This window comes from Vitis riparia, chromosome 1 (genome assembly GCF_004353265.1).
Source record: "Vitis riparia cultivar Riparia Gloire de Montpellier isolate 1030 chromosome 1, EGFV_Vit.rip_1.0, whole genome shotgun sequence".
NCBI classification, from domain to species: Eukaryota; Viridiplantae; Streptophyta; class Magnoliopsida; order Vitales; family Vitaceae; genus Vitis; species Vitis riparia.
This window is the reverse complement of record NC_048431.1, coordinates 21145184-21166183: the sequence shown is the minus strand read 5'-3', so window position 1 is coordinate 21166183 and position 21000 is coordinate 21145184. Positions and strand designations below refer to the sequence as shown.

The following is a 21000-nucleotide window of genomic DNA, read 5'->3' as shown; positions in this document are numbered from 1 at the left end:
CTTCCAAACTGTGCAACTATTATCATTTGTTAAGTTCACTAAGAAGTAACTTATTTGTTTATAGTCAGCCCCATTAATCACTCACTGTTTACAACATATTTTTGCTTTGTCTTTGTTTACCAAAATTGCTTTCAATTTCTTACCTTGAAAGGATGAGGTGATTGAATATTAACTCTATGAACGAATTTGATGCATTATACAAATTGATTTCGAAAAAAACTATAATATGGGATTTATTGAGATCTTTGTGAAGATACGATGGACTTTTCACTTTCGAATCAAGGTCCATGTATAAACACATTAGGCCTAGGTATACACCTACAAAGTTAAGATAGAAAGTTATGTACATGAGAGTGAGAGTGAGAGTCATAAACTAATTGCATCAAAATAATGTCCCTCTTCGATATGTGCGATCATTTAACTATTAATGTCTTGTCCCTGGTAAAAGGTTCTTTTCGATAACTGTTATAAGATGTAATTATGTTTTTAGGATGATGAGGAATGGAAGTGGAAAGAAACATAGAAATCGGTTGGAGATGAGGACATGGGAAAGGTGGGTAGGGAGGAAGCCACCATTCATATTCCTTAAGCAACTTCATGGCATTAGATTATGGATACATGTATATACTAAGGATTTGAATATAGAAAGGGCCCTTCAATCCATGCTCCTCGTTTCCTCTATGTCTTATGTGTCACTAAGAAAAAAATCTTAGACGTTCGATTACCATCACATGGCCCGACGATGACCCCTTTATGGCCTTTCTCTCCACCATCTCTTCTCCTCTTTCCTTCATCATTATATTCATACATAATCCCTATTTACTTTTGTTGTCATTTTTTTTGTAACAAGTTTCTATTTAATTAAGGTGATGGAAGAGGACATGTTCTGCTACATTCATGAAGGCGGTCAGCTAGTTAAATGTGTTGGAGGGTCTGTTCAATATCAAGGTGGTCGTAGCGAATCGATGGTTGTTAGTCGGCATATGTCACATAGTGATTTCGTTTCAAAACTGTGTGATGCACTGCACTTTGACCAGAATTCTATCAAATTGGAATTCACGTCAAGTTTGAGCCATCATGTCTACTACCGTTGCATGATGATGCAGCCCTACTTAAGATGTTTCGATTCAACGAAATGTTTTGTCACGTCTATGTTCATCATCAAGTGAAGTTGTTGAAGGCTGTATAGCACCGAATAGGTACTGATAGCCTTCCCAACATCACATCCACTATGTCTATTAACTTTTCTTCAAATATATGTAGATGGATGAATTTTTTTTTTCCTTTGTAGTGCCCCTTCTCCTATTGTTGATTCAAATTCTGCACACCTACTTCCATCCGGTGGTGATCTACCAATTAATATCTGTAATGAATCTTTTACAATTGAGTCATATGGGTTTTCCCATAGATGTGCGGAAGCAAATATACTCGAACGTGACTCAAGGCGGTTTGAAAATTCCATTATGGGTAGTGGACATACCTTCTCCAATGCTGCCGAGTTCCGTGATGCCGTTTATTTGATGTCAATTGCTGGTAGATTCCGTTATCGCTTCAAGAGGAATAGTACGAAACACATGACAGTTGTTTGCACAGTTACTCAATGTCCTTGGAAAGTCACAGCTCGTGCAATTGGGGATTCAAACATCGTCCAGGTTCACACTTTTCATAACCATCATAATCATAGTTTGGAAGATGTTGCTACATGCCAACCTTTAGTGAGATCTAGTCGGGCTTCATTGCTTATTGATGATGTCATCCGGTCCACTCCCGATTACCAACCCCGCCAAATTTGTAAGGACTTTCAAAGGCAACATGGGATGCAATTGACGTATCTTCAAGCATGAAATATAAAGGAGAAGGCAAATGAGCGCATTTATGGAGAACCCAAATATTATTACAAATTGTTGCCTTGGATGTGTGAGAAAATGGTTGCAACAAATCCGGGAAGCATTGTTGAGTTGGGGCATTCAAGTGATGGACATTTTGAGCAACTCTTTGTTGCTTATTCAGTATCTATCCAAGGGTTTGCAATGGGGTGTCGGCCAATCATAGCTATTGACTCCGCCCATATGAGTGGGCCATATAGGGGTGCGTTATTTTCGGCGACTGCATACGATGCTAATGACGCCATGTTCCCCTTAGCCTTTGGCATGATGAGCTCAAAAAATTATGATGATTGGTCTTGGTTTTTGCAAAATTTGAAGAAGCTTGTTGGAGATAAGGAAGTCGTTATTATCTCGGATAGACATCCCGCTCTCCTTCGTAGTGTTCCTGAAGTGTTTGGGCTTGAAAACCATGCCTACTGTTACCGTCACTTGAAGGAAAATTTCAGCTCTTTCTTGAGCAAACATAACACAAGAGGGAACAAAGATAAAGAAAATGCACTCCAATTCCTTGATAGTATTGCCTATGCAAGGTTAGAGCACGATTACAATGTTTCCATGTTTGAACTATGGAAATACAATGACGCTTTGGCCAAATGGGTTGAAGAAAATGAACCCGAACATTGGGCTATGTCCAAATTCCCAAAACAAAGATGGGATAAAATGACCACAAACCTTGCCGAGTCGTTAATGCTTGGCTAAGGAATGAAAGACATCACTCCATTTGTACATTTCTAATGGGACATATGACTAAGTTAGGTTCTATGCTTGTCAAACATAAAGAGGAATCAAACAATTGGAAGGGATGCATAGGGCCAAAAATTGAAGAAAAAGTTCAGCAGAAAATTGCCAAGGGTGAGGTGTATCCGGTCACTCCTTTCATGAACGGAATATTTGGGTTTCTATTGGAACCACCTTCTTGAATGTGGACATTATAAAGCGTACTTGCACATGTAGGGGTTGGGAAATGTTGGGCATCCCTTGTGAACATGCGGCAACCGTTATTCTTTCCATCGGTCAGAATGTTGTTGATTTTGTTCAAGATTGGTACAAATTCCCAATGCAAGAGCTGATTTACTCAGGCTCCTTCTCCGGTATAGAGACCTATGACATGCCAATGGTTGCTAATGATGGTTTGGTTCGATCTATCACCGGTGAAGTTTTCCTCTCTCTTAACCCACCCCATACCAATTGGCCTCCTGGCAGACCAAGAAAGAAGCGCATTGAGTCCCAATTTCAAGATAAACGGACTGTCTCTTGCTCAAGATGTCATACTTCCGGGCACAATAGGAAAACGTGCAACAACCCTTTGTCTTAAGTGCAATGCTGTCACATTCTTCCATGACTGAAACTATGTGTTTTTTGTATATCCATTACATGTTTTAAACACTCTTCTAAAGGTTGTTACCAACCAAGAACACATATGTAACACTTATCATTGGTGTGTTGTAATGGGTAATATTACATCAAGAATTTTATCATAATTTCTTTTGCTTCATTTCTTAGTAGGCTAATCTTGTTGAAAACCATATAGTGGTGTACTTTTTTAATCCAATTTAAGGTATATTGTAAATATCAAGCTCCCATTTATTAAGAACTGTGTTGTACAATACTTGAACAAATGTTATTGTTGTACTAAACAAGCTTATACAGGTTGTAAATCAAAATCCATTATTCACAGACATAGGGACAACTGTTTTATGTAAACTTTATGAATTCTCTTTGACCTCTGAACTCATTTTTATTTTATTTGAGATCAATTCTGATCAACTGATACAAATGCAACACTATACATGTGGCCTTTTAAGATTGTTATGCTGTTAATGAGGAATACATATATAAAACTGCTCATTTCATTGTGAAAATGCAACATCTACCCCTTATATTGCTATTATCACGGTGATGCTCCATTCACAATCTCTTGGTGCATAATTTTCCCCAACTACTAGTCTATGCCATTGCTGAAAATACTCAAGGAAAAGAAGCACTTCATTTATTAAACACATGGATAGCAGACAAAGGAAGCGGAGAAGCCATGCTTCATTAAGATCTGAAGCGGTAAAATATTTGACAGCCCTTTAACCTACTTTTAAAACTATTACTCTTGAGGCTTAACTCTGGAATTGCGACATATTTGTAATATATTTTCCTTCTTTCATGTTGTAGGTTAAGTTACCAAAATCCCGCTGCTCGGGAAAGAAATTCTTATCAATCATGGATACCCTCCCAATGGATAAGAAAAATGCCATCAGTGATATGGGATTCGGGGGCTTGCTGCAGCTTGGTTGTAAAGAATTGCGTTATGAGCTAATAACGTGGATAGTGGCCAATTACGACATTGGCTACCACCGCTTATGCATGGCAACAAGAGTTGTTGTCCCAGTCACGCCCAAAGATGTTAGAGAGGTGCTAGGCATCCCGGACAATGGCATTAACATTATCATCTACAATAAGCGTGGCACACCCAACCGGACATACGACATCAAAATATTGGAAGCTAATTTGCGTGATCTACCAGTTGGCAAAGAATTCATGAAATCCTTCCTCATTTTCGCCTGTGCCACTATCCTTGCCCACAACTCAAAACAAGAAGGTATGCATGACTTGTGGGACACGGTTTGGGATAGTGAAGTGGGGGTGCACAAAAATTGGGCCAAGTTTGTTCTTCAATATGTCGAGGATGGGATAAGGGACTATCGTACAAGTCACCCGACATACATTAGAGGTTGTGTCTTGTTTCTTCAGGTATTTGTTTCTCAACCTCTCCACATTAATGTCATATGCGTCTACCAAAATAATTTCTTCTTTTGTTGATCTTGTAATAGCTTCTCTAACCAACTTATATTTGATTCCCACTTCACAGCTTTTCTATATCAGCAAGTTTTATATGACGGCTTTCCAAGTCGAAGTCCGCAGTCCACTTTCGGCTACATGGACAGATGAGCAAGTCAAGAGGCGCTTGGCTGCTGAAATACACACCTATGGCAATTATGGCCATGTCTAGGTATGCTAAAATTCAGCAACTCCATAAACGTAGTTGGGTGTTATCATTAATTTATGTTTCAAAGTAATCATCAATGTTTGTTTGATGTATGGGCAGGTCATACAGGGAAGCAAACCTTCTGCACATAATGATGGACATCCATACGAGGCGGGTTGCTCACACTCTGATGACCCAACTGAGGTACGCCATGGCACTACGACTTTATGACTTCACAAACAAACTTGAGCACCATCCTCATTCTAGTTTATCGTACTAATTGATATTCCTTCTCCCTAACACTAGACCATTGAAGCATGGCTAAGTTGGAATTCTGATCATCTTATGAGTCTTGCTTCATCTGTGGCACAAGACATTGCCACACTACGTGCAAGGTCCAGTGGAGGACAAAGTGGGTGTGCACTCACCCCACCACAAGAAGCTGTGAATGTAGAAAGAAAGAAAGACGAGGGAAGCACCGGTGTGCATCCTTGTAGTGATGAAATGATGAGAAAAGGATCCGGTGCCGCAAGCACTCATTCTGGCCAGCAAAGAGTCACCGATGCAGTAGTAGATGATGGCCCATGTATTGACCACGACACATTCCCACCTTCACAAAAGAGTGCTGAATTGCAATCACTTAAAGGGGTACAAATTGGAGTTCAAGAAGGCTGTGGCAGCAAAGAGCCTTCTCCTACCCCTAGGCGGAGAGTTAAACACATAGCGAAAAGGCTTGTCAAGCCAGCCGCCATTTGCAAATCCCCTTTCGTCTCGCAATGTGTTCAACTATTTCCTAAAATCAGCCAACAAGAAAGGTTGGTTGCGGATTATGCGTTGTCCGAAGACGGTGAGCCAAGGTACTTCACATGAATTCACCATTTATTGTTAAAGTTGACATTATTGTTAATGTTTATGGCTATTGACTTAACACATTTTTTACAATGAAGCGATATCTTGTGCGATATGCATGGCACATATATAACACGGGATGAGCTTTCTTCGCTCAATGGAGGCCGTTGGGTAAATAGTGCAGTATGTCTCAAAGATTTCTATTCTGCCTTGGTTGTTATATAAGATGCACATTATTATGTTTTATGGTCATTTACATGTGTACATTTTCAGATTATCGGACTAGTCTGCCGAATGATGAATGCAGAACAAGATATACCACCGCGCGCACACTATTTCGACCCATCATTCTCCGTGAGGCCTTAATCATAATTCTTTAATGCGTTTATCTATTATTTTAAATTGGAGACTATGTGGTGAGCTGTAAGAACAAATGGACAGGTGGTGTTAGCCAGCCTTACGCCAAAGGCCAAAAAGCATGAAATCAAAGAGCGGTGTCGGATGTTCCTTCATGCTGAATTTGTGGGCCATGATTTCTCTAGTTGTGATATGGTACGTCAAACCTAGTACAATGGCATCAAGGTCAAAGTCTTTGTTTCATTTAATTATCATATTATAGTGCCATACTAACCTATTAATGGCAATGCCATCAATATGTGTGTAGCTATTTTTTCCCGCATGCGACAACAACCATTGGCACGTGCACGTGGTCAATATTCCAGCTTCAAGGGTCGAAATCTTATCTTCGTTGCCTTTAAGAAGGGGTAACGGGATAAGTGTCGTATCGAGACGTTTGTCTGATGCAATTGATCAAGCATTCCATGCTCATGGCATGCTCAGGCGAGTGGAGGTCTCAAAATTCCAGCATGTGCAATCCCAAATTGTGCAACAACTAAATGGGTAGATTACTTTAACCGTTATTATTTGACGTATCATTAAATATGCTGTACTGATGTATTTGTCTTTTATGCTTGATGTATGCATATGATTGGTGTAATGCAATTAGTGGTGTAGATATGATTGTGGCATTTTCGCAATCAAGTACATGGAACATTGGAATGGGGCGACACTAGCACATTCAATGGCAGAGGTAAGTGCAACCAATACTTTAGAAATTGGTTTATTTGAATTTTTACCAAACCAGCATATGATTTTCGTGTGTGTTGTGTAGAACAAAATGCATCTATATCGACTGAGGCTGGTCGTTACTTTGGTTACTAATGCGGCAAACAATGCTAGAGATAAGGTCTTGAAGGCGTGTCGAATTTGATTAATAGAGGCCACCTTGGACAGGCAAGGTCAATGATGGAACCGTACTTGCATGAGAGTAGGGCTGGTGGTGCCGGGAGTGCATAATCAGAAAGTGGCGCCCTCTATTTTTTTCTCTGTTGTTTGTTTCTCTTGAAAATTTATATTTGAGGGAATTACCTTTCCAATAAAAAAAACTTAGGCATAAAAGTAGACTTTTTCCTGGAATCACAATTAAATACATATGAACTAAGCCAATAAATTAGTATTCTTGCGAGTTTTGATAAGAGAAGACGCACATTAGAATGAATACCTTGTGAAGTATTTTATTTATTTATTTATTTTTTCTGTGATAAGTACCTTGTCAAGTGATTTTGATAGTTATTACTAAAAACTTTATACCAGAATTATATCTGCTGAAAAATATAGAGGCTTATTGTTTGAATATTTGAGCATGTAGGCTTTATCAGTGGAAATTTAATGGTGCGGAATCTGGAGATGGTTCATAAGCTGGGAAAGCACTGAGAAAAGAAGAACAAGAAAATACCAAGGTTCTCCTCATTAATGCGATCTCACTTGCACATGCCAGTTGTAAGTTCTCATTTCTTGGATGGTTTGGATCTGTATGTTAAAGTTGTTATTATCATGTGAAAGAGCTACCATTATACTATTGACTTCCTTTTTTTGTTGTGTTATGAATTTCATTAGGTGCTTCTGTTTTTTGCTACTTTCAACGATACAAATAAAACTTACGTTATTATTATTATTATTTTTTCTTAATTGCAGGCGACAATTGGAAAACAAGATGGTTGACAACCATAAAGACATGAGCAATGTTACAATTTGGAATCGTGGCTGCTGGAGAAAGGGATGTGATCATAAGACATTCTCATCATGACTCAGACTTTATAATATAACTGTTCCTATTTTGATTTTTGTTTGTAAATGTAGGCATGCCCAAGATCGAAGCCCTCTAAAAACTATATAGCTATTTTTTGGTTTACCATTTTTACTTTGGGCACCCATTGCATACTTCCGATATATTTGGATTGTGACCCCCTTTCTGTTAGGTGCTTTTAGATTAATTTACCACTGACTATAAAAAATACATTGGTATATGAAATTTTCATTGAGCTAAAGAGGTTACTCCATGACCTCTTTGCAGGTGTGTAGTTCTAAGAGAGCCATGAAATATGAGAAGCTATTGGCTAGGTTGAAGAAATTGATTTCTATTCTGCCTACTATTTGGCCAAGCTAATTCTGCTATATGAGAGGTGAAGTTGAAATTTTTAAGTAAGATATGGTGAATTCTATTTTGTGTCCTCGTCATGAATAACACCTATTGAATATCTGCATACTGTTGATATTGAATCTGAAATGGACAGTATCTCTTGGATTCTTTGAAGTCGTCTACAGACTGGTCCATCTTATGCCAAATCCATCCCACTGTGAGCCTATTATATACTTCTCTTGATAGTTCTAAAATCGTCTTATACAAGTCTAATGTTAATGGATTTGCTTTAGTCCTAGAAGTAGTAGTTGGTTAACTAGTGAAACTTGCACATACTATGCTTAGAAACATCTTTTTGAAGTTTTGTTTGATATTCCATCACTTGTGGCTCAGTTTTGATGTCTCATCCTCACTTCAAAGGCAAACAGTGATTGTAACCTTGTATGCTAGGACTAAAATTTTGTTTCTTCATTTCATTTAGCTTGTCCCTAATAATAAACTCGGTCGAGCAGAACATAGAAAACCAGTTGAAGGCAAGGCACCCAGAATTGGTTGAATGGTTTAGAATGGTGGAACTGCCACATATAGCGGGATTTTTCATTCCATTGTTGAAGAAGTGGTCTATGGAATATGCTGGAAGGTTAGCTCACAGAATTCTCAGCTTTTAGTATAACATTGTTGAATCTTAGACAAATTCCCACTGCTTTTACTAGTTTATTTTTTCATCTAGTACCTAGAAATGGGAAAATAGTATAAAACACAATAATTTTCAGTGGTGTTGCAGGGAGTATTCTGGCTATAAGCTGCTGTGGTGGTAGCCTTTTCATTTACCCCAAGTTTTCTTCACGCTCTGTGTATCAACGTTTCATGGAGGTCAGTTATTTAGCCAGGATCGTATGGCTGGAAATAACTGCCATAACTGCAGTTTAATTACATACCATAATCATCAGTTATCCGTGAATAAAAATTTTCAAATCATTTGACATGGATTAGAACTTAAGAAATGTTATAAAGCATTTGGTCTTCATCTGGAGAGGTTAAGTCATGTTGATCACCATCCTTAACTTAAATCCTATTAAGCAAGAATACATTTTCTTATAATTCCCGTTTAGAAAGTAGCTTTGCTGATTGATTGAGAGTTTCTACTTTTGATTTCTGAGATAAAGCACCCAAAATTTGTTAAATGCTGTGATTATGTGAAGACTTGTGGAGATTTGAGATTCAAAAAGCCGCTTTTGACTGGACATATTATCCTAGTCCAGCCAATGACTGGACATATTATCCTAGTCCAGCCAAATCATGTCTTTTTATTGAGAATTTTGGGATTTTCTAATATCGTACATCATTTTAAGTTTCATATAATATGATGTGCTATGGTGTTTGCTTGGCTCATAAGCATAATTAATGATGGATGCTGTAAAACATATTAGCACTTTGAAGTTCTTTTTAACCTTCAATTCTGTTTTCTCTTTCAACTTTTGGTTTTTATTTAAATCTAACCTTGAATGAAAGGTCTGTTGCATTTGCTCAATGAATAAGTCTCATGGCCCTTTATTTGTAGGAAATAGCAGGAGATGATCTTCAAATAGAAGCATTGCCAGTTGGATCTATTGCTTCCGACTCCGCCGTAACTGCACTGTTATACTGGCAAGGAAAGATTTTTGTTGGCTGTGTTGATAGAATTATCAAGGTAGGCTATACTTTTTACTCCGGCTTTTTTAATGAGAGACTGACTATCCATAGACTTCAATCTAGAAAACTTCTTGTTACAATTACAGGTTTGAAGACCCCATTACTTATTGAAATCTAAAAAATAGTCTACCTGTGCTAAGAATTTGCTTATAGAAAACTAACTTCAAGCATTCTGAGCAGAAACTGGATCATTTTAGTTCTGGAATATACGATGTTCAATGTACCATCTCAAGAAGTCATTCTATTATTGAATCTTTGTTTAATTTCACCAGGTGTATTCTGGGCAGTGATGGAAGCATCACTTAAGAAGATGTCAACCAAACTCAATACGTTGGCGAAGCTGCTAAGGGTGATGGGTCCATTGCTGAGATGAAAACGGGGGAAGGAAAAACCTTGGTTTCCACATTAGCAGCCTCTCTCAATGCCCTCACTGGTGAGGGTGTTCATGGTATGTGTTCCGTCCTAACTTGTTTGAAATGTGGTTGTTTCTTTTATGTGTGCAAATGAATGAAACGATCATGCATAGCTTTTCTTCAATGGCATCGAAATGGTGCTAGTAGAATGATTCAAATGTAAGCAAGGCAATTGAATTGCTTGTATTGATTTGTGGAAAACATCCATGAGTACAAGAATCAGGATAGGCGTCTCAATAATTATATTTTCTGGGATCTCCTGCTGGGCTTCAGTTGGTTAGTTGGAATATGTCTCCTGACAGAAAGTTAATGTTAAAATTTGTCTTATTTAAAGTGTGATAGGACTAGGAATTTTAAAAGTTGTTTTCACATCTGAGAAAACAATTAAGTATATAGCTTTTAAGTATAATTTAACTTATTGGATTATTTTCCAGATTATCCTTGTAAGCACATTAACAATACCTCTACAAAAGCTAAGATATGGAAGACTAGTGACAACACTGTTATAAAATCCATTCATCCTCCTGAAGCTAAGATAGAAAAAAATATTAATGGAACCATAGTCACAGCTTCACCTTTTAAGACTAAGCCAAAGGATAAAGGAACTGCTAGTGCAACCGATATTAGAAGGATTATGGAACAAATCAATTATACTAATATGTTTCTCATAACCCTTGGAAATCAAGTCAACAGAGTTGAGGAGATTATTGAAACTCAGGATCACCTTAAGAAGCCTTTTGTTAAGAATGATAATAAGCCTTTGTTTAAGCCTTTTGAATTATCTAAGAAATTCCAGGAAAATCCTCAAATTGATCAAGCTTTCATTGATAGAATAAGCCAAAAGGTTAAAGATAATCTTGTTATCCCTGAAACACCTCAAACTTTTGCCATCCATGAAACACCTCTACATTCCCATAGAAGAATCCTTTTGGTTAAAAGGAATATTAGTCCAAAAGCAAAGGATAATGGACTAATTAGGTTAACCAGAGAACCTTCTATCCAAAACCCTTTTAAGGATCATAGTGATAAACAAGATACCCTGACTATTAAAGATCTTCAAGAAGAAATAGGGCAGTATAAGAAGGATATTAAGAACCTAAGACAATCTACAAGCTCAGAATTCCCTATCCCTCATTATTATATCAATAGGGTAGGTTTTTACCACAGTAATCCTAAAAAGGAAGACTTTGAAGAAGTTCTTGAATCTTCACATAACAATAATGATAAGATAAATGCATACTTAAATACTATTAGTAAAGTTATCTTCCAAAGGTGGGAAGTCTCTCTTACTGTAGTAATTAAGAATAAATTTATCCTTGATATTATTGCTTTAATTGATTCAGGTGCAGCTTTGAATTGTCTACAAGAAGGTCTTGTACCTACCCAGCTTTATGAAAAAACCAGGCAAACCCTTTTTGGTGCTAATGGTAAAAAGCTTATTATCAAGTACAAGCTATCGAATGCCCATGTTTGCAACCAAGGCATTTGCATTAAGCAAACCTTCATTCTTGTTAAAGATCTCAAGGAGAAAGCTCTCCTTGGAGCCCCTTTCTTAAGCTCCATCTTTCCCATGTGGGTAGATGATCGCTTACAAATGAGGCCCGAGCCTCCTTAAATAGGCAAAAAGGAATCTTGAATAGTAATAATGAATAGTAGACCCGTGCTTGAATAGTAATAATGAATAGTAGACTCGTGCTTGAATAGTGCTTGAATAGTAAAAGTGAACAGTAGCACTTTTGACTTTTGACCCGGAATCTTGCTTTCGGCTGAAATGGCTTCTGACAGGCTTCTTTAAACTGAATGAACACATGCTTGCTGCTTTTGGTGCAGAAACTGCAAAACTTGAAATATTCTTGATGGAAGACATAAGGCTGATGATTACTTAGATCTTCTTATTGGAGGAAGGATTCCTTCACAGTCATCACCATTGTCTGGAAGGTAGCTTGTTGAATTATCAGACTCTGCATAAGAATTTTCTTGGGAGAAACTTGAGCTTCCTTCTTCAAGGATTTTCTGGAAATCTTGAGGGGTCTTAGCTGCTGCGAGCATGGCTTGTAACTGTTGCTTTTTGAGGAGAAACTGAGACATATCATCACTGGTTGAGACTTGTGTGGGGTTCTTGAGGAAATACTGCTTGACTGCATCAATAGATGCATCATTTTTCAAGGCATCCCACTATTTAGTTTTAAAAGTCCTTCCCAGAGATGGAAAGGCTGCTGATTCGTCTGTAATGATAATATAGTCCCACTGGACTATCCAAGCAAGGCCAAAATTGCTGAAAAAGAATAGTAAAGGGGGAAAAACTGAAAGTTCTCTGGGGATATCAAAAGAACTTCTGAATAGCTCAAAGCCATCCAGGATGGGCTTAGGAAGAATCTTAATAGTCGGACCATAATAAGTCCACCAACTGTAGAACCAAAATGGGAAAGAGGAAAACTGATTCTTAGATGGAAAATAGAACATCCATGAATGATGGAAGTCCCTATTTTGGATCAGAAAAGCATTAAACCATGCTCTCTGATAATCCCAATAATTAAAAAACCTTGGTTTTGATGGTTCAGAAAATTCCCTTGAAAGATTAGGATTTCCACCCCATTGCTTGACAGTAAGAATCTTATAGATGTGGCAGGTGGAGAACGCCAAACCCATATTGCTGAATTTGTCAGCATGATGCTTAATTTTAAGGTCCCAGGTTTAAGCTTGGTTACTGATAAGGAAGTTGATGATTCAAAAATTTGCAGAATGATTGAAGAACCTTTCCAGTACCAAAAAGGCATCAAGAAGTTGATTTGCAACTGCAACAGAAATTTCACAATCAGTCGTGTTTGCTTGGACTTGCAATACTATTCACCAATCAGCATCAAATTCAAGGGTGAAGATTTATTATTAACTCCAAAAAAGCTTCTGGACCATGGTCTGGTCCATCAAATCATCTGTTCTGATCCCAACCAAGTTTCCCAGTTTGGAAGAAAAATTGCTCTTGGCCTAACCCAAAGATTTAAAATGAATAAGAAATTCGCGGACGCCATCATCATCAGCAAAGCTCCTGAGTGGGTTTCTAGTGGCAAGCTTATTCCAGCTCAGCACATTGTTTCTCTTCACTATCAGAATAGGAGACCTACTCGGCTGTCTTACCCTCTGCTATTTTCTGATATCTGTGTTGAACCCATTATTAAGCAAATCAAACACTGGAGAGCCAGAATTATTTGCAGGGATTTTGAGGCTTTTCCAAGAAATATGGGACATTTCATTGCTGCAGATTCTTGTCATCAAATTTTCTGTGGCAAGAAGTTAAACCCTCTTCCAACCATGTCTATTACTGAAGATATCAAGCTTCTTGAAGATCATCGTAAGGATTTCTCATGATGGCCGGTCAACAAGAATATTTCAAGCTTTGCAGTTTCTACACCAAAAGCAGCAAGCATGTGTCTACACAGTCTAAAGAAGCCTGTCAGCCGTCTTTTCAGCCGAAAGCAAGATTCCGGGTCAAAAGTCAAAAGTGCTACAGTTCCCTGTTACTATTCACTTTTACTATTCAAGCACTATTCAAGCACGGGTCTACTGTTCATTGTTACTATTCAAGATTCCTTTTTGCCTATTTAAAGAGGCTCGGTCGGTAATCAAAACAAACTTATATTATACATAAGGAGAAATATCTTACAATGGACGAGGGTAGGAAAGCTTGAAGGCTTGAAATGATTACATGATGAGAGAGAAAGAAGAGAGAAGGGAGAGCATAAGCTTGGGAGAGAAAATTAAGCGTGCTTACAAATGAGGCCCGAGCCTCCTTAAATAGGCAAAAAGGAATCTTGAATAGTAACAATGAATAGTAGACCCGTGCTTGAATAGTGTTTGAATAGTAAAAGTGAACAGTAAGAGTGAACAGTAGCACTTTTGACTTTTGACCCGGAATCTTGCTTTCGGCTGAAATGGCTTCTAACATGCTTCTTTAAACTGAATGAATACATGCTTGCTGCTTTTGGTGCAGAAACTGCAAAGCTTGAAATATTCTTGATGGAAGACATAAGGCTGATGATTACTTAGATCTTCTTATTGGAGGAAGAATTCCTTCACAGTCATCACCATTGTCTGGAAGGTAGCTTGTTGAATCATCAGACTCTGCATAAGAATTTTCTTGGGAGAAGCTTGAGCTTCCTTCTTCAAGGATTTTCTGGAAATCTTGAGGGGTCTTAGCTGTTGCGAGCATGGCTTGTAACTGTTGCTTTTTGAGGAGAAACTGAGACATATCATCACTGGCTGAGACCTGTGTGGGGTTCTTGAGGAAATACTGCTTGACTGCATCAATAGATGCATCATTTTTCAAGGCATCCCACCATTTAGTTTTAAAAGTCCTTCCCAGAGATGGAAAGGCTGCTGATTCGTTTGTAATGATAATATAGTCCCACTGGACTATCCAAGCAAGGCCAAAATTGCTGAAAAAGAATAGTAAAGGGGGAAAAGCTGAAAGTTCTCTGGGGATATCAAAAGAACTTCTGAATAGCTCAAAGCCATCCAGGATGGGCTTAGGAAGAATCTTAATAGTCGGACCATAATAAGTCCACCAACTGTAGAACCAAAATGGGAAAGAGGAAAGCTGATTCTTAGATGGAAAATAGAACATCCATGAATGATGGAAGTCCCTATTTTGGATCAGAAAAGCATTAAACCATGCTCTCTGATAATCCCAATAATTAAAAAACCTTGGTTTTGATGGTTCAGATGTCCCATATTTCTTGGAAAAGCCTCAAAATCCCTGCAAATAATTCTGGCTCTCCAGTGTTTGATTTGCCTAATAATGGGTTCAGCACAAATATCAGAAAATAGCAGAGGGTAAGACAGCTGAGTAAGTCTCCTATTCTGATAGTGAAGAGAAACAATGTGCTGAGCTGGAATAAGCTTGCCACTAGAAACCCACTCAGGAGCTTTGTTGATGATGATGGCGTCCGCGAATTTCTTATTCATTTTAAATCCTTGGGTTAGGCCAAGAGCAATTTTTCTTCCAAACTGGGAAACTTGGTTGGGATCAGAACAGATGATTTGATGGACTAGACCATGGTCCAGAAGCTTTTCTGGAGTTAACAATAAATCTTCACCCTTAAATTTGATGCTGATTGGTGAATAGTATTGCAAGTCCAAGCAAACACGACTGATTGTGAAATTTCTGTTGCAGTTGCAAATCAACTTCTTGATGCCTTTTTGGTACTGGAAAGGTTCTTCAATCATTTTGCAAATTTTTGAATCATCAACTTCCTTATCAGTAACCAAGTTTAAACCTGGGACCTTAAGACCAATATTGGTAGAAAGATAGAGATGAAGATCCTGGAGGTATGAAGAGATGAAGATCTGTTTTTCTTCTGCTGAGGACTTAGCCTTTTCCAAAATTAGGAGACGTAGTTCTGGCTGAAGAGAGTATAGATTCTCTGTCTTATGATGATACATCCTTAGCATACGGTAACCCAACTCTTCCTCACTCAATTTATCATTCACCAGTGGGGTAGAATGCTTATTCTCACCATTTTCCAGTGGGGAAAATGAGGCTTGAGCTTTTGACATGAGCTTATGAAAGTCAACTAATTCAAGTTTCCTTTCAAGAGTCTCATACCTTCCCTGCCATTCAAAAATGCAATTGATATAATCAGATAAAGTGTTAGTATTGTTAAAAGATGGATTTGTGGGGAAGGAATCTTCCACAAAAGGTAGAGATTCCGAGCTTGAATCTATATCCCTACTAGGGGATGCTGAAGGAATGTGATGATTGAAGTGGCTGGAAGAACCTGCTACCTGTTAATTAAATAATTTAGCTAAGTTAATTTTTTGAATTTAAATCAAACTCTATAAAAAAAAATTACTAAATATAGAAATTAACTATAATTGAATGTGAAAATAAATCACAATAATAATAAAAAATGAACATATTTAATATTCCAAATATACTAGTTCATGTTAATTAAATAATTTAAATAAGTTAATTTTTTGAATCTAAATGTAATTCTATAAAAAAATGTACTAAATATAAAAATTAACTATAATTGAATGTGAAAATAAATCACAATAATCATAAAAAATGAACATATTTGACATTCCAAATATACTAGTTCATGTTAATTAAATAATTTAGCTAAGTTAATTTTTTGAATCTAAATCTAATTTTATGAAAAATTTACTAAATATATAAATTAACTATAATTGAATGTGAAAATAAATCACAATAATCACAAAAAAAAAATGAACATATTTGATATTCCAAATATACTAGTTCATGTTAATTAAATAATTTGGTTAAGTTAATTTTTTGAATCTAAATCTGATTCTATAAATTTTTTTTTTACGAAATATAGAAATTAACTATAATTAAATGTAAAAATAAATCACAATAATCGTAAAAAAAAATGAAAATATTTGATATTCCAAATATACTAGTCCATGTTAATTAAATAATTTAGCTAAGTTAATTTTTTGAATCTAAATATAATTCTATGGATAATTTACTAAATATAGAAATTAACTATAATTTAATGTGAAAATAAATCACAATAATCATAAAAATTGAACATATTTAATATTCCAAATATACTAGTTCATGTTAATTAAATAATTTAGCTAAGTTAATTTTTTGAATTTAAATCAAATTCTATGAAAAAATTACTAAATATAGAAATTAACTATAATTGAATGTGAAAATAAATCACAATAATCATAAAAAATGAACATATTTAATATTCCAAATATACTAGTTCATGTTAATTAAATAATTTAACTAAGTTAATTTTTTGAATCTAAATGTAATTCTATAAAAAATTTACTAAACATAAAAATTAACTGTAATTGAATGTGAAAATAAATCACAATAATCATAAAAAATGAACATATTTGACATTCCAAACATACTAGTTCATGTTAATTAAATAATGTAGCTAAGTTAATTTTTTGAATCTAAATCTAATTTTATGAAAAATTTACTAAATATATAAATTAACTATAATTGAATGTGAAAATAAATCACAATAATCACAAAAAAAATGAACATATTTGATATTCCAAATATATTAGTTTATGTTAATTAAATAATTTGGCTAAGTTAATTTTTTGAATCTAAATCTATTCTATAAATTTTTTTTTACTAAATATAGAAATTAACTACAATTAAATGTAAAAATAAATCACAACAATCGTAAAAAAAATGAACATATTTGATATTCCAAATATACTAGTTCATGTTAATTAAATAATTTAGCTAAGTTAATTTTTTGAATCTAAATCTAAATCTAAATCTATGAAAAAATTACCAAATATAAAAATTAACTATAATTGAATGTGAAAATAAATCATAATAATCATAAAAAATAAACCTATTTGATATTCCAAATATATTGGTTCATGTTAATTAAATAATTTAGCTAACTTAATTTTTTGAATCTAAATATAATTCTATGGAAAATTTACTAAATATAGAAATTAACTATAATTTCATGTGAAAATAAATCACAATAATCATAAAAATTGAACATATTTGATATTCCAAATATACTAGTTCATGTTAATTAAATAATTTAGCTAAGTTAATTTTTTGAATTTAAATCAAACTCTATAAAAAAAATACTAAATATAGAAATTAACTATAATTGAATGTGAAAATAAATCACAATAATCATAAAAAATGAACATATTTAATATTCCAAATATACTAGTTCATGTTAATTAAATAATTTAAATAAGTTAATTTTTTGAATCTAAATGTAATTCTATAAAAAATTTACGAAATATAAAAATTAACTGTAATTGAATGTGAAAATAAATCACAATAATCATAAAAAATGAACATATTTGACATTCCAAATATACTAGTTCATGTTAATTAAATAATTTAGCTAAGTTAATTTTTTGAATCTAAATCTAATTTTATGAAAAATTTACTAAATATATAAATTAACTATAATTGAATGTGAAAATAAATCACAATAATCACAAAAAAATGAACATATTTGATATTCCAAATATACTAGTTCATGTTAATTCAATAATTTGGTTAAGTTAATTTTTTGAATCTAAATCTAATTCTATAAAATTTTTTTTTACTAAATATAGAAATTAACTATAATTAAATGTAAAAATAAATCACAATAATCGTAAAAAAATGAACATATTTGATATTCTAAATATACTAGTTCATGTTAATTAAATAATTTAGCTAAGTTAATTTTTTGAATTTAAATCAAATTCTATGAAAAAATTACTATATATAGAAATTAACTATAATTGAATGTGAAAATAAATCACAATAATCATAAAAAATGAACATCTTTAATATTCCAAATATACTAGTTCATGTTAATTAAATAATTTAAATAAGTTAATTTTTTGAATCTAAATGTAATTCTATAAAAAATTTACTAAATATAAAAATTAACTGTAATTGAATGTGAAAATAAATCACAATAATCACAAAAAAATGAACATATTTGATATTCCAAATATATTAGTTTATGTTAATTAAATAATTTGGCTAAGTTAATTTTTTGAATCTAAATCTAATTCTATAAATTTTTTTTTACTAAATATAGAAATTAACTATAATTAAATGTAAAAATAAATCACAATAATCGTAAAAAAAATGAACATATTTGATATTCCAAATATACTAGTTCATGTTAATTCAATAATTTGGTTAAGTTAATTTTTTGAATCTAAATCTAATTCTATAAAATTTTTTTCTAAATATAGAAATTAACTATAATTAAATGTAAAAATAAATCACAATAATCGTAAAAAAATGAACATATTTGATATTCCAAATATACTAGTTCATGTTAATTAAATAATTTAGCTAAGTTAATTTTTTGAATTTAAATCAAATTCTATGAAAAAATTACTATATATAGAAATTAACTATAATTGAATGTGAAAATAAATCACAATAATCATAAAAAATGAACATCTTTAATATTCCAAATATACTAGTTCATGTTAATTAAATAATTTAAATAAGTTAATTTTTTGAATCTAAATGTAATTCTATAAAAAATTTACTAAATATAAAAATTAACTGTAATTGAATGTGAAAATAAATCACAATAATCACAAAAAAATGAACATATTTGATATTCCAAATATATTAGTTTATGTTAATTAAATAATTTGACTAAGTTAATTTTTGAATCTAAATCTAATTCTATAAATTTTTTTTTACTAAATATAGAAATTAACTATAATTAAATGTAAAAATAAATCACAATAATCGTAAAAAAAATGAACATATTTGATATTCCAAATATACTAGTTCATGTTAATTAAATAATTTAGCTAAGTTAATTTTTTGAATCTAAATATAATTCTATGGATAATTTACTAAATATAGAAATTAACTATAATTTAATGTGAAAATAAATCACAATAATCATAAAAAATGAACATATTTAATATTCCAAATATACTAGTTCATGTTAATTAAATAATTTAAATAAGTTAATTTTTTGAATCTAAATGTAATTCTATAAAAAAATTACTTAATATAAAAATTAATTGTAATTGAATGTGAAAATAAATCACAATAATCATAATAAATGAACATATTTGACATTCCAAATATACTAGTTCATGTTAATTAAATAATTTAGCTAAGTTAATTTTTTGAATCTAAATCTAATTATATGAAAAATTTACTAAATATATGAATTAACTATAATTGAATGTGAAAATAAATCACAATAATCACAAAAAAATGAACATATTTGATATTCCAAATATATTAGTTTATGTTAATTAAATAATTTGGCTAAGTTAATTTTTTGAATCTAAATCTAATTCTATAATTTTTTTTTACTAAATATAGAAATTAACTACAATTAAATGTAAAAATAAATCACAATAATCGTAAAAAAAATGAACATATTTGATATTCCAAATATACTAGTTCATGTTAATTAAATAATTTAGCTAAGTTAATTTTTTGAATCTAAATATAATTATATGGATAATTTACTAAATATAGAAATTAACTATAATTTAGTGTGAAAATAAATCACAATAATCATAAAAAATGAACATATTTAATATTCCAAATATACTAGTTCATGTTAATTAAATAATTTAACTAAGTTAATTTTTTGAATTTAAATGTAATTCTATAAAAAATTTACTTAATATAAAAATTAACTGTAATTGAATGTGAAAATAAATCACAATAATCATAATAAATGAACATATTTGACATTAAAATACCTTAACTTGGGTTCATTGCTTTGTACCCAAATTCCATCATTTTTTTGTATATTTTTTTAAAAAAAATGGAATTTTAAAACAATGACAAAAAGACAATTTTAATATGAAATTTGAAAGAGCCTTGCAGCTTTTTTGAGGTGACATTATATGCCCAAAACTAGTTACAGGTAAACGGGAAATTGCACTTAAATGACCTCTATGTTTATAGAATTCTATTAAAGAAAGGATGTTTTTTTTCTTTTTTCCAAATGATAAAAGGATAATTTTGAGATGAAATTTGAGTGAGCCCACCAATATTTTAAGGGAGGACCATGTTGGAATGGGTTCACCAGTAAATGAATGTAAGCTCCTAATTAGATATAAAACAAAATATAACCCTCTTGGGGCTTATTTTTCCAATTTGACCCACTTGCATCAAATGTGGTTTTAATTTTTATGAAATAATATTCTTTATAGTTCTTAATGTATTTTTATTTTTAAAACAAA

General features: G+C 33.1%; 1 protein-coding gene across 2 annotated transcripts; it reads left to right on the top strand.

The window, feature by feature from the left end:
* The first annotated feature begins 8708 nt into the window (after nt 1-8708).
* Nucleotides 8709-10356, top strand: LOC117922558. Of its 2 annotated transcripts, none has more exons than XM_034840707.1 (4): nt 8709-8831; nt 8965-9064; nt 9753-9881; nt 10156-10356. In XM_034840707.1, exons 1-4 carry the CDS (start codon nt 8758-8760, stop codon nt 10171-10173), a joined length of 321 nt encoding a protein of 106 aa, XP_034696598.1. In that variant the 5' UTR covers nt 8709-8757; the 3' UTR covers nt 10174-10356. The 2 variants fall into 2 exon arrangements, with proteins under 2 accessions (XP_034696598.1, XP_034696605.1); XM_034840714.1 differs by having other exon boundaries at nt 8719-8831; nt 8976-9064.
* The last annotated feature ends 10644 nt before the right edge of the window (nt 10357-21000 follow it).

Coding starts and splice junctions, on each gene's coding strand:
- LOC117922558 (XM_034840707.1), top strand. CDS start 8,758: ATGGTGGAACTGCCACATATAGCGGGATTTTTCATTCCATTGTTGAAG. Junction 8,832..8,964: donor TCTATGGAATATGCTGGAAG/GTTAGCTCACAG, acceptor AATAATTTTCAG/TGGTGTTGCAGGGAGTATTC. Junction 9,065..9,752: donor TGTATCAACGTTTCATGGAG/GTCAGTTATTTA, acceptor CTTTATTTGTAG/GAAATAGCAGGAGATGATCT.